Source organism: Tachyglossus aculeatus, chromosome Y4 (genome assembly GCF_015852505.1).
Source record: "Tachyglossus aculeatus isolate mTacAcu1 chromosome Y4, mTacAcu1.pri, whole genome shotgun sequence".
Classification (NCBI taxonomy): Eukaryota; Metazoa; Chordata; class Mammalia; order Monotremata; family Tachyglossidae; genus Tachyglossus; species Tachyglossus aculeatus.
In genome coordinates this window covers 4,286,633-4,314,201 of record NC_052096.1, presented here as the reverse complement: position 1 = coordinate 4,314,201, position 27,569 = coordinate 4,286,633, and the positions used below count along the sequence as shown (strand labels likewise).

The window sequence follows — 27,569 nt, the reverse complement described above, 5'->3', positions numbered from 1 at the left end:
GGTAAGAAGTGCGCATGCGGTTGGAGCCTGCGCACTGGGGCCGCTCGTAAAGTATTAAAAACAATTTGTACTTCCCAAGCGCTTAGTACAGTGCTCTGCACATACTAAGCGCTCAATAAATACGATTGATGATGATCAGGTAAGATGTGCGCATGCGTAATTTAGGGGTTGGGGCGGTTAGAGCCTGCGCAGTGGGGCCGCTCTTAAACTATTAAAAACGGGTAAGATATGCGCATGCGTAATTTAGGGGGATGGGGTGGTTGGAGCCTGCGCAGTGGGGCCGCTCTTAAACTATTAAAAACGGGTAAGATATGCGCATGCGTAATTTAGGGAGTGGGGCGGTTGGAGCCTGCGCAGTGGGGCCGCTCTTAAACTATTAAAAACGGGTAAGATATGCGCATGCGTTATTTAGGGAGTGGGGCGGTTGGAGCCTGCGCAGTGGGCCCGCTCTTAAACTATTAAAAACGGGTAAGATATGCGCATGCGTAATTTAGGGATTGGGGCGGTTGGAGCCTGCGCAGTGGGGCCGCTCTTAAACTATTAAAAACGGGTAAGATATGCGCATGCGTAATTTAGGGATTGGGGCGGTTGGAGCCTGCGCAGTGGGGCCGCTCTCGGCGTGAGGCGAGGAGGAAGGGGAGACTGAGTCTGCGCAGCGTCCCGGTCGTCGGGGCAACGACCCGAGCCAGGAGCGGGGGCCTGATTGGCGGGCGGGTGGGCGGGGGAGCACTTCCGGTGGGCGTGGCGCACTTCCGGGATGCGGCGGAAGTGACTCCCGGCCCTCAGGAAGGCCATGGCAACTGTGGTGGCCACTGTGTGAGGCGGCTGGGGGCGGCCAGGGGCGGCCATGGAGGCCGTGCTGAGCGAGCTGGTGGCTGTGGACGACCTGCTGGTGAGGCCCCGTCCGTCAGCCCATCGTATTTATTAATAATAGTAATAATAATAATAATGATGATGATGACATTTGTTAAGCGCTTACTATGTGCCAAGCACTGTTCTAAGCGCTGGGGGGGGATACAAGGTAATCAAGGTTTGCCCCCCGTGGGGCTCACGGTCGTCATCCCCGTTTTACAGATGAGGGAACTGAGGCCACAGAGAATAATAATAATGATGATGGCATTTATTAAGCTCTTACTATGTGCCAAGCACTGTTCTAAGCCCTGGGGGGGATTACAAGGTAATCAAGGTTTGCCCCCCGTAGGGCTCACAGGCTTCATCCCCGTTTTACAGACGAGGGAACTGAGGCCACAGAGAATAATAATAATGACGATGGCATTTATTAAGCGCCTACTATGTGCCAAGCACTGTTCTAAGCCCTGGGGGGGATTACAAGGTAATCAAGGTTTGCCCCCCGTAGGGCTCACAGTCTTCATCCCCGTTTTACAGATGAGGGAACTGAGGCCACAGAGAATAATAATAATGACGATGGCATTTATTAAGCGCTTACTATGTGCCAAGCACTGTTCTAAGCGCTGGGGGGGATACAAGGTAATCAAGGTTTGCCCCCCGTGGGGCTCACAGGCTTCATCCCCCGTTTTACAGATGAGGGAACTGAGGCCACAGAGAATAATAATAATGACGATGGCATTTATTAAGCGCTTACTATGTGCCAAGCACTGTTCTAAGCGCTGGGGGGGATACAAGGTAATCAAGGTTTGCCCCCCGTGGGGCTCACAGGCTTCATCCCCGTTTTACAGATGAGGGAACTGAGGCCACAGAGAATAATAATAATGACGATGGCATTTATTAAGCTCTTACTATGTGCCAAGCACTGTTCTAAGCGCTGGGGGGGGATACAAGGTAATCAAGGTTTGCCCCCCGTGGGGCTCACAGTCTTCATCCCCGTTTTACAGATGAGGGAACTGAGGCCACAGAGAATAATAATAATGACGATGGCATTTATTAAGCGCTTACTATGTGCCAAGCACTGTTCTAAGCGCTGGGGGGGATACAAGGTAATCAAGGTTTGCCCCCCGTGGGGCTCACAGGCTTCATCCCCGTTTTACAGATGAGGGAACTGAGGCCACAGAGAATAATAATAATGACGATGGCATTTATTAAGCGCTTACTATGTGCCAAGCACTGTTCTAAGCGCTGGGGGGGATACAAGGTAATCAAGGTTTGCCCCCCGTGGGGCTCACAGGCTTCATCCCCGTTTTACAGATGAGGGAACTGAGGCCACAGAGAATAATAATAATGACGATGGCATTTATTAAGCGCTTACTATGTGCCAAGCACTGTTCTAAGCGCTGGGGGGGATACAAGGTAATCAAGGTTTGCCCCCCGTGGGGCTCACAGGCTTCATCCCCGTTTTACAGATGAGGGAACTGAGGCCACAGAGAATAATAATAATGACGATGGCATTTATTAAGCGCTTACTATGTGCCAAGCACTGTTCTAAGCGCTGGGGGGGATACAAGGTAATCAAGGTTTGCCCCCTGTGGGGCTCACAGGCTTCATCCCCGTTTTACAGATGAGGGAACTGAGGCCACAGAGAATAATAATAATGACGATGGCATTTATTAAGCGCTTACTATGTGCCAAGCACTGTTCTAAGCGCTGGGGGGGATACAAGATAATCAAGGTTTGCCCCCTGTGGGGCTCACAGGCTTCATCCCCGTTTTACAGATGAGGGAACTGAGGCCACAGAGAATAATAATAATGACGATGGCATTTATTAAGCGCTTACTATGTGCCAAGCACTGTTCTAAGCGCTGGGGGGGATACAAGGTAATCAAGGTTTGCCCCCTGTGGGGCTCACAGGCTTCATCCCCGTTTTACAGATAAGGGAACTGAGGCCACAGAGAATAATAATGATGATGGCATTTATTAAGCGCTTGCTATGTGCAAAGCACTGGTCTAAGCGCTGGGGAGGTTACAAGGTGATCAGGTTGTCCCACGGGGGGCTCACAGTCTTTAATCTCCATTTGACAGATGAGGTAACTGAGGCACAGAGAAGTTAAATGACTTGCCCAAAGTCACACAGCTGACAATTGGCAGAGCCGAGATTAGAACCCATGACCTCTGACTCCCAAGCCCGGGCTCTTGCCCCTGAGCCACAATGCTTCTCTATTTATTGAGCGCTTACCATGTACGGAGCACTGTGCTAAGTGCCAGGGAGAGCTCCCTCGCAGCAGTAAACGGACACATCCCCTGCCCATAAAGAGAGCGGCTGGAGGCGTCCAGTACGACGGAGTGGGTAGACAAGCATTCATTCATTCAGACTTTAGTAATAATAATAATAATAATGTTGGTATTTGTTAAGCGCTTACTGTGTGCCAAGCACCGTTCTAAGCGCTGGGGTAGATACAAGGTAATCAAGGTTGTCCCATATGGGGCTCCCAGTCTTCATCCCCATTTTACAGATGAGGGAACTGAGGCCCAAAGAAGTGAAGTGACTTGCCCAAAGTCACACAGCTGACAAGCGGCGGAGTAGTGAGCGCTCACTGTATGCAGAGCACTGGACTGAGCACTTGAGCTTCCATGGTAGAAGGCTGTGGGGGCGGGCCCGATAATGATAATAATAATAATGATGACGTTTATTAAGCGCTTACTATATGCAAAGCACTGTTCTAAGCGCTGGGGAGGTTACAACGTGATCAGGTTGTCCCACGGGGCCTCACAGCCTTAATCCCCATTTTCCAGATGAGGGAACTGAGGCCTAGAGAAGTGAAGTGACTTGCTCAGAGTCACCCAGATGACAGTTGGCGGAGCCGGGATTGGAATCCATGACCTCCGACTCCAAAGCCCGGGCTCTTTCCACTGAGCCACGCTGCTTCCCCCACAATAATGATGGCAATTATTTAGCGTTTACCTTGCGCAAAGCACCGTACTGAGCACTGATTACTAATGATGGCGTTTGATGGCAATGATCCCAGGCCCCAGCTGACAGTTGGCAGAGCCGGGTTTGGAATCCATGACCTCCGACTCCAAAGCCCGGGCTCTTTCCAGTGAGCCATGCTGCTTCCCGTACAATAATGATGGCATTTATTAAGTGCTTACCATGCGCAAAGCACCGTACTGAGCGCTGATTACTAATGATGGCATTTGATGGCAATGATCCCAGGCCTGATCCCCAGGCGGGGCGGAGAGGCTGTTGTTGTGGGCAGACAGCGCCTGCCTTGTTTTCCACCCCCGCTGTGCCGTGCCAACAGGGGACAGGCCCCGGCGGGGTGGGGGGCAGGGGCCAATAATAATAATAATAATAATGGCATTTATCAAGTGCTTACTATGTGCAAAGCACTATTCGAAGCACCGGGGCGGTCACAAGGTGATCAGTTTGTCCCACAGGGGGCTCACAGTCTTCATCCCCATTTGACAGATGAGGTAACTGAGGCACTGAGAAGTGAAGAGACTTGCCCATAGTCACCCAGCTGACAATTGGCAGAGCCGGGATTTGAACCCATGACCTCCGACTCCAAAACCCGAGCTCTTTCCACTGAGCCACGCTGTATAATGATGGTATTCCTAAGCGCTTACTATGTGCCAAGCACTGTTCAAAGCACTGGGGTAATAATAATAGTAATGATAATGATGGTATTTGTTAAGCACTTACTATGTGCCAAGCACTGTTCAAAGCACTGGGGTAATAATAATAATAATAATAATGGTGGTATTTGTTAAGCGCTTACTATGTGCCAAGCACTGTTCAAAGCACTGGGGTAATAATAATAGTAATAATAATGGTGGTATTTGTTAAGCGCTTACTATGTGCCAAGCACTGTTCAAAGCACTGGGGTAATAATAATAGTAATAATGATGGTATTTGTTAAGCGCTTACTATGTGCCAAGCACTGTTCTAAGCACTGGGGTAATAATAATAATAATGATGGTATTTAAGTGCTTACTATGTGCCAAGCACTGTTTTAAGCGCTGGGGTAATAATAATAATGGCATTTGTTTTAAGTGCTTACTATGTGCCAAGCCCTGTTCTAAGCACTGGGGTAATAATAATAATAATAATGATGATGGTATTTAAGTGCTTACTATGTGCCAAGCACTGTTCTAAGCACTGCGGTAATAATAATAATGGCATTTGTTTTAAGTGCTTACTATGTGCCAAGCCCTGTTCTAAGCACTGGGGTAATAATAATAATAATGATAATGGTATTTGTTAAGTGCTTACTATGTGCCAAGCACTGTTCTAAGCACTGAGGTAATAATAATAATGATGGTATTTGTTAAGTGCTTACTATGTGCCAAGCACTGTTCTAAGCGCTGGGATAATAATAATAATGGCATTTGTTTTAAGTGCTTACTATGTGCCAAGCACTGTTCTAAGTGCTGGGGTAATAATAATAATGGCATTTGTTTTAAGTGCTTACTACGTGCCAAGCACTGTTCTAAGTGCTGGGGTAATAATAATAATAATGATGGTACTTGTCAAGCGCTAACTACATGCAAAGCATTGTTCTAAGCACTGGGGAGGTTACAAGGTGATCAGGTGGTCCCACGGGGGGCTCACAGTTTTAATCCCCATTTTACAGATGAGGTAACTGAGGCCCAGAGAAGTTAGGTGACTTGCCCAAAGTCACCCAGCTGACAGTTGGCGGAGCCGGGATTTGAAACCATGACCTCTGACTCCAAAGCCCGGGCTCTTTCCCCTGAGCCACTCTGCGCGTAGATACAGGGTAATCAGGTTGTCCCACATGGGGCCCAGTCTTCATCCCCATTTGACAGATGAGGTAACTGAGGCCCAGAGAAGTCAAGTGACTTACCCAAAGCCACACAGCTAAGTGGCAGAGCCCACGACCTCTGACTCCCAAGCCTGGGCTCTTTCCACTAAGCCACGCTGCTTGCCCGTACTATGTGCCAAGCACTTGCAGGGTGGAGGGGGAGGGCAGGGACCGGGAGGTGAAAGGTCCCGGGCTCCTGGAGGGGGGCTGCAGGCCGGGCTCCGGGCTCTAGTCTTTGTATTTGTACTTTCCAAGCGCTTAGTACAGTGCTCTGCACACGGTAAGCGCTCAGTAGATATGAATGAATGAACAGATGCCATCATTATTATAAAAGTAGAGTGGCTTAGTGGAAAGAGCCCGGGCTTGGGAGTCAGAGGTCGTGGGCTCTGCCGCTTGTCAGCTGTGTGGCTTTGGGCAAGTCACTTCACTTCTCTAGGCCTCAGTTACCTCATCTGGAAAATGGGGATGAAGACTGTGAGCGCCACGTGGGACAACCTGATTACTTTGTATCTACCCCAGCGCTTAGAACAGTGCTTGGCCCTTAACAAATGTCATTATTATTATTATTATCATTATTCTGGCTCTGCCACTTGTCTTCTGTGTAGAGCAGTGCTTGGCCCTTAACAAATACCATTATTATTATTATTATTATTATCATTATTATCATTATTCTGGCTCTGCCACTTGTCCTCTGTGTAGAGCAGTGCTTGGCCCTTAACAAATACCATTATTTATATGTATATATATGTATGTATGTTTGTATATACATATATGTATATATGTGTATATATGTATATGTGTGTATATATATGTATATATGTGTGTATATATGTATATATGTTTGTACATATTTTTTACTCTATTTATTTATCTATTTATTTTATTTGTACATATCTATTCTATTTATTTTATTTTGTTAGTATGTTTGAATTTGTTCTCTGTCTCCCCCTTTTAGACTGTGAGCCCACTGTTGGGTAGGGACTGTCTCTATATGTTGCCAATTTATACTTCCCAAGCACTTAGTACAGTGCTCTGCACATAGTAAGCGCTCAATAAATACGATTTATTATTATTATTATTATTATTATTATTATTATTATTATTATTATTATTATTACTACTACTATTCCGGCTCTGCCACTTGTCTGCTGTGTGGCTTTGGGCAAGTGACTTCACTTCTCTGTGCCTCAGTTACCTCATTTGTAAAATGGGAATTAAAACTGTGTGCCTTAAGTGGGACAGGGATTGGGTCCTACCCAATGACCTTGTATCTACCCCGGCGCTTAGAACAGTGCCTGGCACATAGTAAGTGCTTAACAAATACCATAATTATTGTTGTTATGATGGTATTTGGTAAGTGCTTATTATGCATCAAGCACTGTTCTAAGCAGTGGGTTAGACACAAGTTAGACACAACCCCTGTCCTACAAGGGGCTCACAAGCTACATAGGAGAGAGAAAGAGTATCGAATCTTCATTTATTACAGCTGAGGAAACTGAGGCCCAGAAAATTGATTCATTCAGTCACATTTATTGAGTGCTTATTGTGTGCAGAACACTGTACTTAGTGTTTGGGAGAGTACAGTATAACAATAAACAGCCACATGCCCTGCCCACAACAAGCTTACAGAATGAAGCGACCTGCCCAGGGTCGCGCAGCAAGCAATCGGCCAAACCGGGATTAGAACCCAGGTCCTCTGACTGTCAGGCCCGGGCTCTTTCCCCTAGATCACGCTGCTTCCCGTGGCCTGTCAGAGGAGCAAGGAGTGGGAGGCCGAAGGACTGGTTCATTCACACATTCCGTTCAAGGAGCAGCGTGGCTCAGTGGAAAGAGCCCGGGCTTTGGAGTCAGAGGCCGTGGGTCCGAATCCCGGCTCCGCCACCTGTCTGCTGTGTGACCTGGGGCAAGTCGCTTCACTTCTCTGAGCCTCAGGTCCCTCATCTGGAAAATGGGGATGAAAACTGTGAGCCCCCCGTGGGACAACCTGATCACTATCATCATCAATCGTATTTATTGAGCGCTTACTATGTGCAGAGCACTGTACTAAGCGCTTGGGAAGTACAAATTGGCAACATATAGAGACAGTCCCTACCCAACAGTGGGCTCACAGTCTAAAAGGGGGAGACAGATCACTCTGTAGCCCCCCCCGCCAGCGCTTAGAACAGTGCCTCGCACATAGTAAGCGCTTAACAAATGCCAACATTATTATTATTATTCTTCAGTTGTATTTACTGAGCGTTTACCGTGTGCTGAGCACCGCCCTAAGCGCTTGGGAGCGTATAATGCAATAATAAATGGACACATTCCTTGCCCACAGCAAGCTTACGGACTAGAGCGGGTGAGACGGACGTCAGTACAGATAAATAAATGAGAGATATGTCCGTAAGTGCTGCGGGGCTGGGAGGGCGGAAGAGCCAAGGGAGCAAATTGGGGTGACGCAGATCCCCTGGGGTCGTGGGCCGGAGACCCCCAGGGGCTGGGGGGCAGGAACTGACACCCCCCGCTTCACCGTTTTTTCGCCCCTGGGACCCCTCGCCCTAACTCGCTCCTCTCCCCCACCGACTGCAGAAGTTTGAGAAGAAGTTTCAGGCGGAGCAGGCCGGGGGCTCCGTGTCTCGGGGGACGCAGTTTGAATACGCCTGGTGCCTCGTGCGCAGCAAGTACAACGACGACATCCGCAAGGGCATCGGCCTGCTGGAGGGTGAGGAGCGGAGCTGTCGGGGTCACCCGGCCCCCCCAACTTCGCCATCCCAGTCCTCCCGTCTCGCGCCCTTCTCCCCCCTTTTCTCTGGCAGCTTCCCCATTCATTCATTCATTCAGTCGTATTTATTGAGCGCTTCCCTCTCTCTGGTCCTCTCTCCCCTCTCTCTCCAGACATCTCAGCCTCCACCCCGCTTTCGCCAGACCCCTGCGTTGTCTGACCATCCGTAATCAGAATCCCGGAGCAGGGGATGACTTTTAAGGGGTCCATCCCCCCGCCTCCAGGCAAATTTGGGATCCAAGCTGTGGGTTCCTTGCGTAGGAATCCCCAGCATTCGGTTCCGCTGACAGTCCGGAAGCTCTTGGTCTAACCTGAGTCCCCCTCGCTGCAATTTAAACCTCTTCCCTGGGTTCCCGGAGCCAGGGAGAACAACCGGACGGGAGTCCCCCTTACGGGCTTGCCCGGGCTCACTGTCCCCGCTTCCTCTCAGCACCAATTTCCCTCCTTTCCTCTGGTTAGCTCTGCCTCCCTTCTCCCGGAATCCCCTGCGCGGATTTCCCGCTGTTCATCCTCAGCGCCCTGCCCGATTCCGGTCTTCCGGAGCCCTCTCCCTATCCCCCACCAGGCTCAATCAATCAATCGTATTTATTGAGCGCTTACTGTGTGCAGAGCACTGTACTAAGCGCTTGGGAAGTACAAGTTGGCAACATGTAGAGACGGTCCCTACCCAACAGTGGGCTCCTGGTCCAGAAACGGAAGCCCGGGGGCACTAAGGAACCGGCCCAGGATTCTCTCCTTCGGGTCCAGCTGCCTTTCCCATTCATTCATTCAGTCGTATTTATTGAGCGCTTACTGTGTGCAGAGCACTGTACTAAGCGCTTGGGAAGTACAAGTTGGCAACATATAGAGACGGTCCCCTGGGCCCCGGGACACCCCCAGGGTCACGGTGGGAGGAGGTGGCTTCTCGGCTCCCCCTTGCCCACCCTCTGAAATTTTAGACTGTGAGCCCACTGTTGGGTAGGGACTGTCTCCCTGTGTTGCCAATTTGTACTTCCCAAGTGCTTAGTACAGTGCTCTGCACATAGTAAGCGCTCAATAAATACGATTGATGATGCTGATGGGACGGGGAAGGCCCCATGTCGGAATCGCCCATCCCGCTCTCTCCTCTTCCCTCCCAGAGCTGCTGCCCAAGGGGACCAAGGAGGAGCAGCGAGACTACGTCTTCTACCTGTCCGTGGGAAACTACCGGCTCAAGGTGAGGGGGGTTGTCCTCTACACTGCGATGACCCCTCTCCTCCCCTCTGGGGTGAGGGGGGATTCCATCGCCGCTCCCTAGCTAATCACCCCTCCTCCCACATCTCTCACTGTTGGGTAGGGACCGTCTCTATATCAATCAATCAATCAATCAATCGTATTTATTGAGCGCTTACTGTGTGCAGAGCACTGGACTAAGCGCTTGGGAAGTACAAGTTGGCAACATATACAGTCCCTACCCAACAGTGGGCTCACAGTCTAAAACGGGGAGACAGAGAACAACACCAAACATACTAACAAAATAAAATAAGTAGAATAGATATGGACAAGTAAAATAAATTAATTAATTAATAGAGTAATAAATATGTACATACATATATACAGTTGCTGTGGGGAAGGGAAGGAGGTAAGATGGGGGGGATGGAGAGGGGGACGAGGGGGAGAGGAAGGAAGGGGCTCAGTGTGGGAAGGCCTCCTGGAGGAGGTGAGCTCTCAGTAGGGCCTTGAAGGGAGGAAGAGAGCTAGCTTGGCGGATGGGCAGAGGGTGTTGCCAACTTGTACTTCCCAAGCGCTTAGTATGGTGCTCTGCACACAGTAAGCGCTCAATAAATACAATTGATTGATTGATTGATCACTCCCACGCTGAGAAGCAGCGTGGCTCGGTGGAAAGAGCCCGGGCTTTGGAGTCAGAGGTCACGGGTTCAAACCCCGGCTCTGCCAGCTGTCAGCTGTGGGACTTTGGGCAAGTCACTTCACTTCTCTGTGCCTCAGTTACCCCATCTGTAAAATGGGGATTAAGACTGTGAGCCCCACGTGGGACAGCCTGATGACCTTGTATCTACCCCAGCGCTTAGAACAGTGCTTGGCACATAGTAAGCACTTAACAAATACCAACATTATTATTATTATTATCATTATCTCTCTCCCCTCATTGGCATCTCCCGACCATCTCTCCTTTCTTTGTCTCAATCAATCAATCGTATTTATTGATCGCTTACTGTGTGCAGAGCACTGGACGAAACGCTTGGGAGAGTACAGTAGAACAGAGTTGGAAGACACGTTTCCTGCCCACAAGGTGCTTACAATCTAGAGGGACTGTGTGCTGTAGAGGGTCTTCCCACCGTTTCTCTCAGAATGGTATCTCTCAGGCGCTTAGTACAGTGCTCTGCACACAGCGCTCTGCTCAGTAAGTATGAATGAATGATTAAGTCTGTCTCCCTCTTCTAAACTGTAAGCCTGGTATGGACAGGGATAGTCTCTCTTTATTGCTGAATTGTACTATCATCATCATCATCATCATCAATTGTATTTATTGAGCGCTTACTCTGTGCAGAGCACTGTACTAAGCGCTTGGGAAGCACAAATTGGCAACATATAGAGACAGTCCCTACCCAACGGCGGGCTCACAGTCTAAAAGGGGGAGACAGAGAACAAAACCAAACATACTAACAAAATAAAATAAATAGAATAGATATGTACAAATAAAATAAATAAATAGAGTAATAAATATGTACAAACATATATACAGGTGCTGTATACTATCCAAGCGCTTGGTACAGTGCTCTGCACACAGTAAGCGCTCAGTAAATACGATTGAATGAATCTCTCCTTCTGTGCCCTCCCCCACCATTTATCTCCGAATGGTATCTCCTGCCACCCCCGTCCCACTCCCCTCAGTGGTATCTCCTGACCATCTCATTCACTCTTTCATTCAGTCATATTTATTGAGTGCTTACTGTGTGCAGAGCACTGTACTAACCGCTTGGGCGAGTACAATGTAACAATAAGCAGACACATCCCTTTCCCACTTCGTGCTCCCCTCAGAAGGGTATCTGCGGAACAGGGCGGCATGGTGGAAAGAGCAGGAGCCTGGAACTCGGGAGACCTGGGTTCTCATGCTGGCTCTGCCCGCCGTGTGACCCTGGACAAGTCACTTCATTTCTCTGTGCCTCAGTGTTCTCATCTGTCAAAATGGGGGCTTCCCCCTTCTGTCATTCATTCATTCAGTCAGTCAGTCGTATTTATTGAGCGCTTACTGTGTGCAGAGCACTGTTCTAACTGCTTGGGAAGTACAAGTTGGCATCCATTCATTCATTCATTCAGTCGTATTTATTGAGCGCTTACTGTGTGCAGAGCACTGTACTAACTGCTTGGGAAGTACAAGTTGGCATTCATTCATTCATTCAATCGTATTTATTGAGCGCTTACTGTGTGCGGAGCACTGTACTGAGCACTTGGGAAGTATAAGTTGGCAACATATAGAGATGGTCCCTGCCCAACAGCGGGCTCACAGTGTAGAAGGGGGTGACAGAGAACAAAACAAAACATATTAACAAAATAAAATAAATGGAATAAATATGCACAAATAAAATAAATCATTCATTCATTCAATCGTATTTATTGAGCGCTTCCTGTGTGCAGAGCACTGTACTAAGTGCTTGGGAAGTACAAGTTGGCAGCATAGAGAGACGGTCCCTACCCAACAGTGGGCTCACAGTCTAGAAGGGGGAGACAGAGAAGAAAACAAAACAGATTAACAAAATAAAATAAATAGAATAAATATGCACAAATAAAATAAATAAATAAATTCATTCATTCAGTCAGTCGTATTTATTGAGCGCTTCCTGTGTGCAGAGCACTGTACTAAGCACTTGGGAAGTACAAGTTGGCAACATATAGAGACGGTCCCTATCCAACAGTGGGCTCACAGTCTAGAAGGGGGAGACAGAGAACAAAACATATTAACATAAAATAGAATAAATATGCACAAATAAAATAAATAGAGTAATAAATTCATACAAACATATATACATATATACAGATGCTGTGGGGAGGGGAAGGAGGTAAGGCGGGGGGGGGATGGGGAGGGAGAGGAAATAGAGTAATAAATAAATAGAGTAATAGAGTGGGAGCCCCTCGAGGGACAGGGTCTGTGTCCGATCTGATTATCTTGGATGTAACACAAGTCATAGCGGGGCTCAGCGGGAAGAGCCCGGGCTTTGGAGTCAGAGGTCATGGGTTCAAATCCCGGCCCCGCCAGTTGTCAGCTGGGTGACTTCGGGCAAGTCACTTCACTTCTCCGGGCCTCGGTCGCCTCATCCGCAAAATGGGGATTAAGACTGTGAGCCCCCCCCGTGGGACAAACCGATCACCTTGTAACTTCCCCAGCGCTTAGGACAGTGCTTAGTAAGCGCTTAATAAATGCCATCATCATTATTATTATCACCTCGAGACTGTGAGCCCGTTGTGGGGCACATGTTGCCAACTTGTACTTCCCAAGCGCTCACCACAGTGCTCTGCACACAGTAAGTGCTCAGTAAATACGGCTGAATGAATGAATGAAATACCATTTCATTTCTAATACCATTCTAATTCATTTCTAATACCAAATACCATTACCATTTCTAAGCGTTCCAGCGCTTAGAACAGTGCTTCGCACATAGTAAGCGCTTAATAAATGCCATCATCATTATTATTACCACCTCTAGACTGTGAGCCCGTTGTGGGGCACATGTCGCCAACTTGTACTTCCCAAGCGCTCACCGCAGTGCTCTGCACGCAGTAAATGCGATTGAATGAATGAATGAATACCGTCGTCGTTCCAGCGCTTAGAAGAGTGCTTCGCACATAGTAAGCACTTCATAAATGCCCTCATCATTATCACCTCTAGACTGTGAGCCCGCTGTGGGGCACTTGTCGCCAACTTGTACTTCCCAAGCGCTCACTGCAGTGCTCTGCACGCAGTAAATACGATTGAATGAATGAATGAAATACCATCGTCATTCCAGCGCTTAGAATCAATCAATCAATCAATCGTATTTATTGTTAGAAGAGTGCTTCGCACATAGCGCTTAATAAATGCCCTCATCATTATCACCTCCAGACTGTGAGCCCGTTGTGGGGCACATGTCGCCAACTTGTACTTCCCAAGCGCTCACCACAGTGCTCTGCACGCAGTAAATGCGATTGAATGAGTGAATGAAATACCCTCGTCGTTCCAGCGCTTAGAAGAGTGCTTCGCACATAGTAAGCGCTTACTAAATGCCCTCATCATTATCACCTCTAGACTGTGAGCCAGCTGTGGGGCACTTGTCGCCAACTTGTACTTCCCAAGCGCTCACCGCAGTGCTCGGCACACAGTAAATGCGATTGAATGAATGAATGAAATACCCTTGTCGTTCCAGCGCTTAGAAGAGTGCTTGGCACATAATAAGCGCTTAATAAACGCCCTCATCAATATCACCTCTAGACTGTGAGCCAGTTGTGGGGCACATGTTGCCAACTTGTACTTCCCAAGCGCTCACTGTCATTATCATAGCACGCGCGCTTAACAAATAGAGTGATCTGTTTTTGTGATCATCTCCCCCCCGTGCTGCTCCTCCCCACGGAATCTCCTCTCCCTTTCACTGTCCCCCAGGCCCATCTCCCCTCTCCTGCCCTTCCTCTCCCTCCGCCCCCTTCCCCGAAAGGGCTCCGCTGACCTGCTCCCCGAGGTCTCTCGCCCCTGCCTCCTATCAGAGTGTTATCTACTCCATCATCATCATCATCAGTCGTGTTTATTGAGCGCTTACCGTGTGCAGAGCACTGTACTAAGCGCTTGGGAAGTACAAATTGGCAACATATAGAGCCAGTCCCTACCCAACAGTGGGCTCACAGTCTAAAAGGGGGAGACAGAACAAAACCAAACATACTAACAAAATAAAATAAATAGAATAGATATGTACAAGTAAAATAAATAGAGTAATAAATATGTACAAACATATATACGTATATACAGGTGCTGTGGGGAAGGAAGGTGCTGTGGGGATACTCCAGCTTATCTGCCCCTTGCAGGAGGTGATGTTTTTGGACTCGGGTGCCAAGGGGCGGAGCTGCCAGGTGGGGAGAGGCCTCTGAGAGAGGAGACCCCTGCCAGGGGAGACCTCCCCCCATGCCCCCCAGCGCTCTCAGGCACGCACCCCCCCAGACACATGGCTTCCCCTTCCGGCAGGAGTACGAGAAAGCCCTGAAGTACGTGCGGGGGCTACTGCAGACGGAACCCCAGAACAGCCAGGCCCGCGAGCTGGAGAGGCTCATCGACAAGGCCATGAAGAAAGGTCTGAGCCGGGGGCGGCCTCGGTGGGTGGGCAGGCAGGGGGGGACCGGGAGGGTGCCGGGGAGGGAGGGGAGGGGGCGGCCGGAGGGGTGGGGAGGCGGTCTCCGCCCGTGGCTCCCCCTGGCCTGACTCCCGCTCTCGTCCCGTCCCTTCCCAGACGGGCTGGTGGGCATGGCCATCGTGGGCGGCATGGCCCTGGGCGTGGCGGGCCTGGCCGGCCTCATCGGCCTCGCCGTGTCCAAGTCCAAGCCGTGAGCCAGACCTCGGTCGGGAGGAGGCGGAGCCGCCGGGCCACCCACGGACTCCCCTCCCTGCCTCTAACCCCTGACCTGGGCATCCTCGGACTCCCCTCCCCGCCTCTAACCCCTGGCCTGGTCACCCACGGGTGCCCCTCTCCCCCCTCTAGCTCTGAGGCCGGGCACCCACGGACGCCCCCTCCCTACTTCTACCCCCCGGCCAAGGTACCCTCAGAAGTCCCCTCCCCACCTCTGGGCCTGGGCACCCACGGACGCCCCCTCCCCACCTCTAGCCCCGGGCCTGGGTGCCCACAGACACCCCCTCTCCACCTGTAGCCCCGGGCACCCATGGACCTGCCGCTCCCCACCTCTAGCCCCGGGCCGGGGCACCCATGGACACACCCTCCTTGAGCTCTGGGGATGTCAGTGTGGGACCGCCCGAGCTGACCCTTCTCCCCGCAAAACTGTGCTCTGGGAAGAGTGTAAATAAAGCGTAAGACTGGCTTTGACCCTCTGCCGCCTCCTCCTCCTCCTCCGATTCCCCTCCTGTCCCACTGGGCACCTGGCCCCGGCCTGGGGAGAGTTTCCACCCCGGGTGTCGGGGATGTGCCCGCCCATTAGGGGCTTCCTGCCAGCCTGGCCCGCCCTTCCCCTCCGCTTTGTCTCCCACTTCCTCCCCCGGCCCCCCACCGGCCCTCCCGGGATGTAGAGCCAAGGACACCTGGGTCCCCACGGGGAAAGGAGGCCAGAGTGGGGGGATGGGGGCGGGGACCGGGGGGAGGATTGCAGCCCCCACCCCCCTGCCAGCCCAGTACCAGGCTCAGCCCAAGCCTGTTTACGCCTCCGCATACCACGCGTTCCTCCATCGTGAGCAGGCCTCCCTCCGGGGGGGTTCCCCCGAGACGGTGGGTTGCCGGGGTGGGGGCACTGGCTGCTAACCGGCCGCCAGCTCCCACGGGCTGGCGGTCCTCCCCGGGGTTCGGGTCGGGCTCCGTGGGCCCGGCCTGTCGGTGGGTGTCACTCGGTTCACGGGCCGGGCCCTCACCCTGGTCCTCGCTATCGCTGCCAGAGCCCAATAACTCCCGGCCTCATTAGGGGAGATTAGCGCGGCCACCTGCCCGGCACAGGCCACGGGGACACCAACGGCGACCTCGCCCCACCCTCCTCCCCCGCGGTCCTCGGTCCTCAGCCCTGCACCTCCAAGGCTGATCCGAGTCAAAGATCGCTCCAAGATCAAACGCCCGAGCTGGCGGAGGGGACTGGGGCCTGGGCAGCGAGGCCGCTGTCCCCCGGACCCCTCACACCTCACCCCTGACCCTCACCGCCTCCGGCCCGCTTGGAGATCCCCCCTCCTTATAGGCCAGGGTGGATGGGGTCCCTTCAGCCTCTCCCCAACTCCCCCTCACCGTGGGCTCCTGGGGAGGAGACTCGCCCCGGCCTCGTCGCGGAGGGCGAATGGGGGTGGCCAGAATCCGGCTGCGGGACTCTTGGCACCCCCTTTTCTGCGTGTGGTTCTCGGTCCTGCCTAGGAAAAGGCTGGTCCACCCTCCCCACCTGGGTGTCCCGGGGCCCGTCAGGCAAACACACGCGACCCGGCCCCCATCACCGGGCCTGGTACTACCTCCACCTCCCGGGGTAGATCGTTTCCGTTACTCACGGCCAAGTCCCCCCCCGGGGCGGGAACCGGGGGAGGTGGAGGGCGGGCGGGGAGGGGCAGGGGGGGTGCGGAAGGAGGGAGGGTTGGACTTTTGGCCGCTCGCTCCGGCCCGACTTCAGAGAGAGCCGCCGCTCCCTTCGCTCACTCGCTCCCCCGGCCGGGCAGAGAGACGGGAGGAGACGGAATCGGGTCCCGGGAGACGGGAGCCGTCGGCCCGCCGGCCGCCGAGCGGGGTGGGAGAGGCGGGGAGCGGGAGGGTGACCCTCCCCGGGGCGGGCGGGGGTCAGGGGCGCTCCTTGGGGCATGGCTGGGGTGGTGGAGGCGGTGGGCTTGTCCCTGGGGACGCTGGGGCTGCTGATGCTGGGGGTGACCCTGCGGCACGCCGAGTGGCGCGTCTCCTCCGTCCATGGCAACGTCATCACCACGTCCACCATCTTCGAGAACCTCTGGTTCAGCTGTGCCACCGACTCCACCGGCGTCTACAACTGCTGGGAGTTCCCCTCCATGCTGGCGCTGTCTGGTACCCACCCACCCTGGGCACTGGGGCTTCCCCGGGGGGGAGCGGGGGGCTTCATCGCAGCTTCCTGGGGCCTTTTTGGGTCTCGCTGTATCTCCATCCCATCCAATGGGGACACTGTTGCTTGGCGATGGAGGGGTGGGGGTCTTTGCTGCACCTTTGTGGGGCCCTTTCCATTCAGTTCAATCGTATTTGTCTAGCGCTTACTGTGCAGAGCACTGTACTAAGCGCTTGGGAGAGCCCGACGCAACAATAAACAGACGCATTTCCTGCCCACAACGAGCTTACAGTCTCGGGTCTCGCTGTATCTCCATCCCATCCGATGGGGAGACTCTGTGCTACTTGGGGGGTGGTTAGAGGCTTGGGGTTGTGAGGAGGGGGCATGGTGGGGCGGTGGGGGTCTTTGCCGCAGCTTTGTGGGGACGTTTTGAGTCTCGCTGTATCTCCATCCCATCCAGTGAGGAGATTCTGTGCTGTTTGGATGGGGGTGACGGCGTGGGGGTCGTGAGGAGAGGGCAAGGGGGGGGCCTTTTATGGGACCCCCCCCCTTTGGTGGGGCCCTCTGTCCTATCTGATGGGGAAACTTTGTGTTGCTTGGGGTGGGGGAGCAAGGGGCATTCATTCATTCATTCATTGAATGAATTTATTCATTTATGAATTTATTTATTTATTTATTGAGCACTTACTGTGTGCAGATCACTGTACTAAGCGCTTGGGAAGTACAAGTTGGCAACATATAGAGACTGTCCCTACCCAACAGCGGGCTCACAGTCTAGAAGGGCGAGGGTGGGGACTGTAAAGAGGGGAAGTGGGGGGCTGTGGTGGGGAGCAATTGTAATGAGGGGGTAGTGTGGGGGGTCTATGGCAGAGGGCAGGGGGAACTAACGAGGGGACTTTGGGGGGTGTTAGGAGGTGGGATCTGGGGGCACGGGCCTGCCAGGGGCAGTGTTCCCTGGCAGGGGTGCGGGACTCCAGGCTCCCTGGGGACCCCAAGATCTGGGCCAGGGGAGAAGAGCGCCTCCTGCTAGGTCACACCCCCCCCCACCCCACCTTGTTCATTCAGTTCATTCAATCGTATTTATTGAGCGCTTACTGTGTGAAGAGCACTGTACCAAGCGCTTGTTCCCTCTGCCCATGCCCCCTGAGGGGCACAGGCTCCTGGAAGCAGGGGCAGCTCTGTCTACCCGCCCCTCCCCACCCTGGCACGGGGCAGGGAGACCCCGTTATTTCTCCCAAGGCCTGTGGGGTCCCCACAAACCTCCCCTTGAGCGACCCCGGGTCCGGAGAGGGGAAGACCAGGGGGTCTTCTACAAGCTCCCCGACATCTCCAACCCTACCAGCCACCCCTTCAAGGTCCCCTTCCCCACTTTGTCTCCCCCTCCCCATGCCGTCACCCCCTCAGGCCGTCTCCCCCCTCCTCACGGTGCTCCTGCTCCCCATCCCAAAGTGCTGCTGCTCACCACAGTGTTCGCTCCCCTTTCCCTCGCTGGTTCCCCCTCCTCACGCTGTCTCCCCTTCCCCTTGCTGCCTCCCCCCCTTTTTTTTTCCTAGTATTTGTTCAGCACTTACTATGTGCCAAGCACCGTTCTAAGCGCCAGGGTAGGTCCAAGTCTTACCAGGTTGTCCCACATGGGGCTCATACTCTAAGTAGGAGAACCGAATCCCCATTTTACAGTTGAGGAAACTGAGGTAGAGAGAAACGCAGTGACTCGCCCGAGGTCACACAGCAAGCAATTGGTAGAACCAAGACAGTATCCGGGTGTTGTGTCTCCTTGGCCTGGGCACTTTCTGCTAGGATTCACTCCCCCTTTCCCACACCATGATGATGGCATTTATTAAGCGCTTACTATGTGCAAAACACTGTTCTAAGCGCCGGAGAGGTTGCAAGGCGATCAGGTTGTCCCCCGGGGGGCTCACAGTCTTAATCCCCATTTTCCAGATGAGGGAACTGCGGCTCAGAGAAGTGACTTGCCCAAAGTCACCCAGCTGACAGTTGGCGGAGCTGGGATTTTGAACCATTTTCCAGATGAGGTAACTGAGGCCCAGAGAAGTGAAGCGACTTGCCCAAAGTCACCCAGCTGACGGCAGAGCTGGGATTTGAACCCATTTTCCAGATGAGGTAACTGAGGCCCAGAGAGGTGAAGTGACTTGCCCAAAGTCACCCAGCTGACGGTTGGCGGAGCTGGGATTTGAACCCATTTTCCAGATGAGGTAACTGAGGCCCAGAGAGGTGAAGCGACTTGCCCAAAGTCACACAGCTGACAGTTGGCGGAGCTGGGATTTGAACCCCTGACCTCCGACTCCAAAGCCCGGGCTCTTTCCACTGGGCCACGCTCCTCCTCACGGTAGCCCCCCTTCCCCAAGCTGCCTCCCCGTCTCCGCATCGTCCCCTCTCCGCCGTGTCAGCTCCCGGAAAAAGACTTTGCCCCCTGCGGACCCCACCCCTCACTCTGCGGGGGGTGGCTGACCCATCCCCTTCATGGCTGGGCCCAAGACACCCGCTTCCACCCCTTGGCACGCCTTGCCCCACCCCAAGCAGCGGAGCAAGGTCCTTGGGAGCCGGCCCCGACTCGGAGCCGGCCGGTGCCAGGCTGAGGAGGGGGCTTGGGGACGCCCCGACCCCCCGGGAGAGGCTGACGGGTGCAATCAATCAATCAATCAATCAATCGTATTTAATGAGCGCTTACTGTGAGCAGAGCACTGGACTAAGCACTTTGGGAAGTCCAAGTTGGCAACATATACAGTCCCTACCCAACAGTGGGCTCACAGTCTAAATCAATCAATCAATCAATCAATCAATCGTATTTATTGAGCGCTTACTATGTGCAGAGCACTGTACTAAGCGCTTGGGAAGTACAAATTGGCAACACATAGAGACGGTCCCTACCCAACAGTGGGCTCACAGTCTAAAAGGGGGAGACAGAGAACAGAACCAAACATACCAACAAAATAAAATAAGTAGGATAGAAATGTACAAGTAAAATAAATAAATAAATAAATAAATAAATAAATAGAGTAATAAATATGTACAACCATATATACATATATACAGGTGCTGTGGGGAAGGGAAGGAGGTAAGATGGGGGGATGAAGAGGGGGATGAGGGGGAGAGGAAGGAAGGGGCTGAGTGTGGGAAGGCCTCCTGGAGGAGGTGAGGTCTCAGCAGGGCCTTGAAGGGAGGAAGAGAGCTAGCTTGGCGGATGGGCAGAGGGAGGGCATTCCAGGCCCCGGGGGATGACGTGGGCACTAAACTGTACTAAGTACAGTTTAGTTCTGTACAGTTCTGTTGCCAACTTGTACTTCCCAAGCAGTTAGTACAGTGCTCTGCACACAGTAAGTGCTCAATAAATACGATTGAATGAATGAAGAAAAAGGGGAGACAGAGAACAAAACCAAACATACTAACAAAATAAAATAAATAGAATAGATATGTACAAGTAGAATAGAGTAATAAATATGTACAGACATATATACATATATACAGGTGCTGTGGGGAAGGGAAGGAGGTAAGGAGACCCAAGAGAGAGGGTGAGGTGGTGGTAGAGAGGGAGGAAAGGAGAGCGAGACCCTCCTGGCCCTGCGCCTGGCAGTCGGAGAACCTGGGTTCCAATCCCGGCTCTGCCGCTGTCCTTTTGTGTAACCTTTGGGAAGCAGCGTGGCTCAGTGGAAAGAGCCCGGGCTTTGGAGGCAGAGATCGGGGTTCAAATCCCGGCTCCGCCACTTGTCAGCTGGGTGACTTCGGGCCAGTCACTTCACTTCTCTGGGCCTCAGTTCCCTCATCTGGAAAATGGGGATTAAGACTGTGAGCCCCCCGGGGGACAACCTGATCAACTTGTAACCTCCCCAGGCGCTTAGAACAGTGCTTTGCACATAGTAAGCGCTTAATAAATGCCATCATTATTATTACCTTGGGTAAATCACTTCTTTGAGTCTCAGTTTCCTTATCTAGAAAATGACCCTTTCTCCCTCTCCATGGGACGGAGAGGCCCATGTGGGACGGAGACTATGTCTGACCTGATCTCGTATCTTCCCTCAGTGGTTAGTACAGTGCTTGGCGCCAATTGGCCTGGTCTTGGGACTCAGAGGACCTGAGTTCTAATCCCTGTTCCGCCACGTAACTGGCCTGTGACCTTGGGGAAATCACTTTTCCGGTCCTCGATTACCTCATCTGCAAAATGATGTGGTAATGTTGTCCCGACTGTTTACGCTGAGAACCTTGTGAGGAAACCGATCATCTTGTCATCTACCCCAGCGCTTAGTACAAGAGAAGCGGCGTGGTGTACTGGACGCCACAGAGCCCGGGCCTGGGAGCCGGGAGGTCATGGGTTCTAATCCTGCCTCCGCCACTTGTCTGCTATGTGACCTTGGGCCAGTCTCTTCATTTCACTGGGCCTCACTACCCTCATTTGTAAAATAATAATAATAATCAATCAATCAATCAATCAATCAATCGTATTTATTGAGCGCTTACTATGTGCAGAGCACTGTACTAAGCGCTTGGGAAGTACAAATTGGCAACACATAGAGACAGTCCCTACCCAACAGTGGGCTCACAGTCTAAAAGGGGGAGACAGAGAACAGAACCAAACATACCAACAAAATAAAATAAATAGGATAGAAATGTACAAGTAAAATAAATAAATAAATAGAGTAAATAATAAATAATAAATAAATAATAATGATAGCATTTATTAAGCGCTTACTATGTTCAAAGCACTGTTCTAAGCGCTGGGGAGGTTACAAGGTGATCAGGTTCTCCCACGGGGGGCTCACAGTCTTCATCCCCATTTTACAGATGAGGTAACGGAGGCTTAGAGAAGTGAAGTGACTTGCCCAGAGTCACACAGCTGACAAGCGTAAATGGGGATTGAGCCTGTGAGCCCCACGTGGGACGGGGACTATGTCTGACCCGATTTGCTTGTCTCCACCCCAGGGCCTAGTACAGTGCCTGGCACATAGTAAGCGCCTATCTTACTATGTATCTTACTATCTTATGCTTATCTTACCACAATAATAATTATTACAAGGCTTTACTCATAGAAAGTGCTTAACAAATTCCACAATTATTATTAATAATAAACACCATCATCTTCACCCCCATCCCAACACCATCCTGGTGCCAAGTTCCTGTCCCCTCCCTGTTAGAAGCTGGGCATCGGTCTCCTCCCGGGTCTCTCTGCCTGTCTCTCTCTCCCGCTGGCCTCCCCCTCTGCACTCCACTTGCCCCCTCATCTTCCTCAAACACCATTCTCGCTTCCTGTGACATGTCCAGTGCGCATCCCACAGCGGTCAGTGGCTCTATATCGTCATCATAATCAATCGTATTTATTGAGCGCTTACTGTGTGCAGAGCACTGTGCTAAGCACTTGGGAAGTACAAATTGGCAACATATAGAGACTGTCCCTACCCAACAGTGGGCTCACAGTCTAAAAGGGGGAGACAAAACCAAACATACTAACAAAATAAAATAGAATAGATATGTACAAGTAAAATAAATAAATAGAGTAATAAATATGTACAAACATATATACATATATACAGGTGCTGTGGGGAAGGGAAGGAGGTAAGATGGGGGGATGGAGAGGGGGACGAGGGGGAGAGGAAGGAAGGGGCTCAGTCTGGGAAGGCCTCCTGGAGGAGGTGAGCTCTCAGAAGGGCCTTGAAGGGAGGAAGAGAGCTAGCTTGGCGGATGGGCAGAGGGAGGGCATTCCAGACCCGGGGGAGGATGTGGGCCGGGGGTCGATGGCGGGGCAGGTGAGAACAAGGTACGCTGAGGAGATTAGCAGCAGAGGAGCGGAGGGTGCGGGCTGGGGAACTCTATATGTTCTCTATATGTTGCCAACTTGGACTTCCCAAGCGCTTAGTCCAGTGCTCTGCACATAGTAAGCGCTCAATAAATACGATTGATTGATTCCAGGATCTCTGCCGATGCCCCTCCCCGAATCCGCTCTCTCCTCCTGCTTCGCCCCTGCTCTCACCCCTCCCGCCACCTAGCTCTGCCTCCCTCCGACCCGTTCCCCCCGGCTTCGAACTCCCTCCTGCTTCAAATCCGGTCGAGTCCTCCCCGCTTTCTAGGCCTCCCGAGGTGCCTACTTCTCCGGGAAGCCTTCCTGACTAATCCCCACCTCCTCGGGCATCTCAGTCCAGCGGGCCCCCTCAGCAGTTGGGTGGGCGGATGCCTCTTTCTCCGGGAAGCCTTCCTGACTAATCCCCACCTCCTTGGGCATCTCAGTCCAGCGGGCCCTCTTAGCAGTTGGGTGGGCGGCAGGTGATTTGTTGTTTAGTTTTCGCCAGGGGAGGGGGGCCCGCAGGTGGGGAAGGGCTGGAGGAGCTGGGGAAGGGTCAGTGGGATGGAGGGGCCTGGGGAGGGGGCTGTGGAAGGAGGGGACAGGGCAAGCGAGTTATCATCAATCATCAATCATCAATCGTATTTATTGAGCGCTGGTGCTGTGTCCCCCAGGGTACATCCAGGCGTGCCGGGCTCTGATGGTGACAGCCCTGCTGCTGGGCTTCCTGGCCTTGTTGTTCGGCATCGTGGGGCTGCGCTGCACGCACGTGGCCCACCACAACCCCCGCCTCAAGGCCAACATGGCAGCCGGCGCTGGGGCCATGGACGTCCTGGCCGGTGAGGAAGAGAACGGAAGGGAAGGAAGGGCGGGAGCCAGCGGGGGGGACACTGAACCCTTACTGTGTGCACAGCACTGGACTAAGCGCTTGGGAAGGACAAGTTGGCAACATACAGAGACGGCCCCTACCCAACAACGGGCTCACAGTCTAGAAGGGGCGCGGGGGGCTGGGGAGGGAAAACAACGGGGTCCCCCCCACCCATCAGTGGTTCATTCCATCGTATTTACTGAGCGCTCACTGTGCGCAGAACACTGGAGTAGGCGCTCGGGAGAGGACACTACGACGAGAAATAGGCACATTCCCGGCCCACAACGAGCTGACAGTCTAGAGGGGGAGACGGACGTGACTAGAAATCAGGAAATGACAGATGTGGACCTAAGTGGTGTGGGGCTGAGCGGGGGGAAGAAGAAAGGGAGTGGGAGAAGGGGGGCTGGAGAGAAGGCGTCTTGGAGGAGGTGGAAGGCCCGCTCGGGGGCTGTGTTGCTTTGGGGGTGTTTGGGGGCAGAGCGGGGGGCTTACCCAGGCCCGCTCCCCACCCCTCTCTCCATCCCCCAGGCCTGTGCGGGATGGTGGCCGTGAGCTGGTACGCCTTCAACATCACCAAGGACTTCTTCGACCCGCTCTATCCGGGCACCAAGTGAGTTGGGAATAAGCGCCCCAACCCTCCCTCCCCACCCCGGCCCTCATCAATCGTATTTATCATCATCAATCGTATTTATTGAGCACTCCCTCAAGAGCAACCTCCTCCCCCCTTCAAGATCTCTACCCCCACCACCCCAAAGTCCCCGTTCCCCCGCCCACCTCGCTGAGCCCCCTCACCACACCTGTCCTCCCCCACCCCCCAGGTACGAGCTGGGTCCAGCCCTCTACCTGGGCTGGGCCGCGTCCATCCTCTGCATCCTGGGAGGCCTCAGCCTCTTCTCCCAGCGCTGCACCTACTCTGATGATGACGTCCCGCCCAGGTGAGGCTGGGGACTCCCCGGGGTGGGGAGGGTGGAGGAAGAGGGTGGGATTCGCCTCTCCCCCTGCCCCAGGTGCACAGGCCTGGGAGAGCCCTTGTGGGGAAGTCCGAGGGAATGAGGCATGGTGGGTGTGGTCTTGCTTAAGTGCTTACTATATGCCAGGTGCTGTGCTAAGCGCTGGGATAGAGACAACCTAATCGGGTCGGACACAGTGCCTGTCCCACGTGGGGCTCACCGTCTCAATCCCCATTTGACAGAGGAGGGAACTGAGGCACAGAGAACCGAGGTCACATAGCAGACAAGTGGAGGAGCCGGGATTAGTAATAATGATAATAATAATGATGGCATTTGTTAAGTGCTTACTATGTGCAAAGTACTGTTCTAAGCGCTGGCGAGGATACAAGGTGATCGGGTTATCCACAGTCTTAATCCCCATTTTACAGACGAGGTAACAGGCAGAGAAGTTAAGTGACTTGCCCAAGGTCACAAAGCTGACAAATGAAGGAGCTGGGATTTGAACCCATGCCTTCTGACTCCCAAGCCCGTGCTCGCTGCAGAACCCAGGCCCTTCTGACTCCCCCTGCTCTATCCACTAGGCCACACTGCTTCTTCATAATAATAGAGGACTTAAAAATAATAATAACGATGATGGCTTTGTTAAGCACCTACTCAGTGCCAAGCACTGTTCTAAGCACTGGGATAGATACAAGGTAATCAGGTTGTCCCACGTGGGACTCACAGTCTTATAATCCCCATTTTACAGGTGAGGGAACTGAGGCACAGAGAAGTGAAGTGGCTTGCCCAAGGTCACACAGCAGACGAGTGGCAGAGCCGAGATTAGAACCCACGTCCTCTGACTCCCAAGCCCGGGCTCTTTCCACTAAGCCACGCTGCTTCTCTAATCATTTAGTCATCAGCCAGTCAATCGTATTTATTGTGAGCCCATGGTTGGGTAGGGACCGTCTGTATATGCTGCCAACTTGTACTTCCCAAGCGCTTAGTCTAGTGCTCTGCATACAGTAAGCGCTCAATAAATACGATTGAATGAATGAATGAATGGAGCGCTTACCATGTGTAGGGAACTGTACTAAATGATGATGATGATGACGGCATTTGTTAAGCGCTTACTATGTGCAGAGCACTGTTCTAAGCGCTGGGGGGGATACAAGGTGATCAAGTTGTCCCACTTGGGGCTCACAGTCTTAATCCCCATTTTACAGATGAGGGAACTGAGGCCCAGAGAAGTTAAGTGACTTGCCCAAGGTCAGACAGCAGACATGTGGTGGAGCTGGGATTCGAACCCATGACCTTTGACTCCATCATCATCATCATCAATCGTATTTATTGAGCGCTTACTATGTGCAGAGCACTGTACTAAGCGCTTGGGAAGTACAAATTGGCAACATCTAGAGACAGTCCCTACCCAACAGTGGGCTCACAGTCTAAAAGGGGGAGACAGAGAACAAAACCAAACATACTAACAAAATAAAATAAATAGAATAGATATGTACAAATAAAATAAAGAAATAAATGAAGAGTAAAAAATATGTACAAACATATATACATATATACAGGTGCTGTGGGGAAGGGAAGGAGGTAAGATGGGGGGCATGGAGAGGGGGACGAGGGGGAGAGGAAGGAAGGGGCTCAGTCTGGGAAGGCCTCCTGGAGGAGGTGAGCTCTCAGCAGGGCCTTGAAGGGAGGAAGAGAGCTAGCTTGGCGGATGGGCTTGACTCCAAACCCCGGGCTCTTTCCACTGAGCCATGCTGCTTCTCTTGCTTCTCCCAAATGCTTGGGAGAGTACGGTACAACAAGAAACAGATACATTCCCCGCCCACCTTGAGCTTACAGTCTAGAGGGGGTGTCGATGGGGGTCGAAGCGTTGGGGGGGTCCAAGCTGGGGGCCGGGGAAGGGGAACGGGGCAATTCTTCTGACTCGACTCCTCCCCCTCAGCAACCCACCGCCTTACAAGGCCCCCCAATCCATCCTGACTCGGGGGCGCAGCGATTCGGATGACAACAGCGGCTTGGCCAAGTACGGCAAGAACGCCTATGTGTAGGACGCCCATGGCATCCGGGTGCTTGGCCCCGGGGAGAGGGGGACCAGGAGGAACTGGAAAGGTGGGGGTCCGCCACGCCTGCTCCTCCCGCCCCGGCCCCCCATGAGACTCCGAGACTCCCCGCCGACGACCCCGACCCCATCGTGGTAGGGTGGGCCGCAGGCTTTGCGGCACGCCTTCCCGCTCAGACCCCACCTTCCTCCTTGCCCACCAATAGGCGTCGAGAGATTGTGGGTAAGTTGAGGCCGAGCCTCTCCCCCTCGGGCCTCGCCCTCCTCCCCTTGCCCGCCAATCGGCGTCGAGAGATTTTTGGGGTAGGTGGAGGCTGAGTCACCTGGGTTGGGGATTTGTGTAAATAAAAGTTTTTACGATGCTTCCCGAGGCCTGGACCAGAGCCCTGCCCTGGGAGGAAGAGGGGCACAAGGGTGGGGGGAAGCCAATCAGGACTTACCTCATCTGTAGCATCTAATCGTTCGTTCAATCAGTCGCTCATTCAATTAATACGATTGTATTCATCTGGCTGGGTTAGCCCAAGTTCTGAGACATTCTTGGTGTACGCCCATCTCATTGGCCTAGTGTTGATTGACATGGATTTTAGTCAGCTGGAGTTCTGCATCCCCCGTCCACTCCCATCTCCCTCACCTCTGCCTCCATCGCCACAGCAGCAAGAGGGATCGAGGGGAGGCCCCCCGGGAGACCTGTGGCATTTGTTAAGCTCCTAGTACGTACTAAGCCCTGGGGTGAGTACAAGCAAATCGATTTGGACACAGACCCCGTCCCGCGTG

General features: G+C 52.8%; 2 protein-coding genes across 3 annotated transcripts; both read left to right on the top strand.

Annotated features, from left to right (window-relative positions):
• Positions 1 to 773: 773 nt before the first annotated feature.
• FIS1 (fission, mitochondrial 1) lies at positions 774 to 15,475 on the top strand. 2 transcript variants are annotated; one of them, XM_038768704.1, is made up of 6 exons: positions 847 to 892; positions 7,993 to 8,057; positions 8,244 to 8,376; positions 9,555 to 9,631; positions 14,621 to 14,726; positions 14,883 to 15,475. In XM_038768704.1, the coding sequence occupies exons 2-6, from the start codon at positions 8,043 to 8,045 to the stop codon at positions 14,978 to 14,980; spliced, it is 429 nt and encodes a 142-aa protein (XP_038624632.1). In that variant the 5' UTR covers positions 847 to 892; positions 7,993 to 8,042; the 3' UTR covers positions 14,981 to 15,475. The 2 variants fall into 2 exon arrangements, with proteins under 2 accessions (XP_038624631.1, XP_038624632.1); XM_038768703.1 differs by lacking the exon at positions 7,993 to 8,057 and having other exon boundaries at positions 774 to 892.
• Positions 15,476 to 16,921: 1,446 nt separating this feature from the next.
• Positions 16,922 to 27,160, top strand: CLDN15 (claudin 15). The gene is made up of 5 exons (XM_038768870.1): positions 16,922 to 17,138; positions 23,596 to 23,760; positions 24,318 to 24,399; positions 24,608 to 24,724; positions 26,679 to 27,160. The coding sequence occupies exons 1-5, from the start codon at positions 16,922 to 16,924 to the stop codon at positions 26,782 to 26,784; spliced, it is 687 nt and encodes a 228-aa protein (XP_038624798.1). The 3' UTR covers positions 26,785 to 27,160.
• Positions 27,161 to 27,569: the final 409 nt, after the last annotated feature.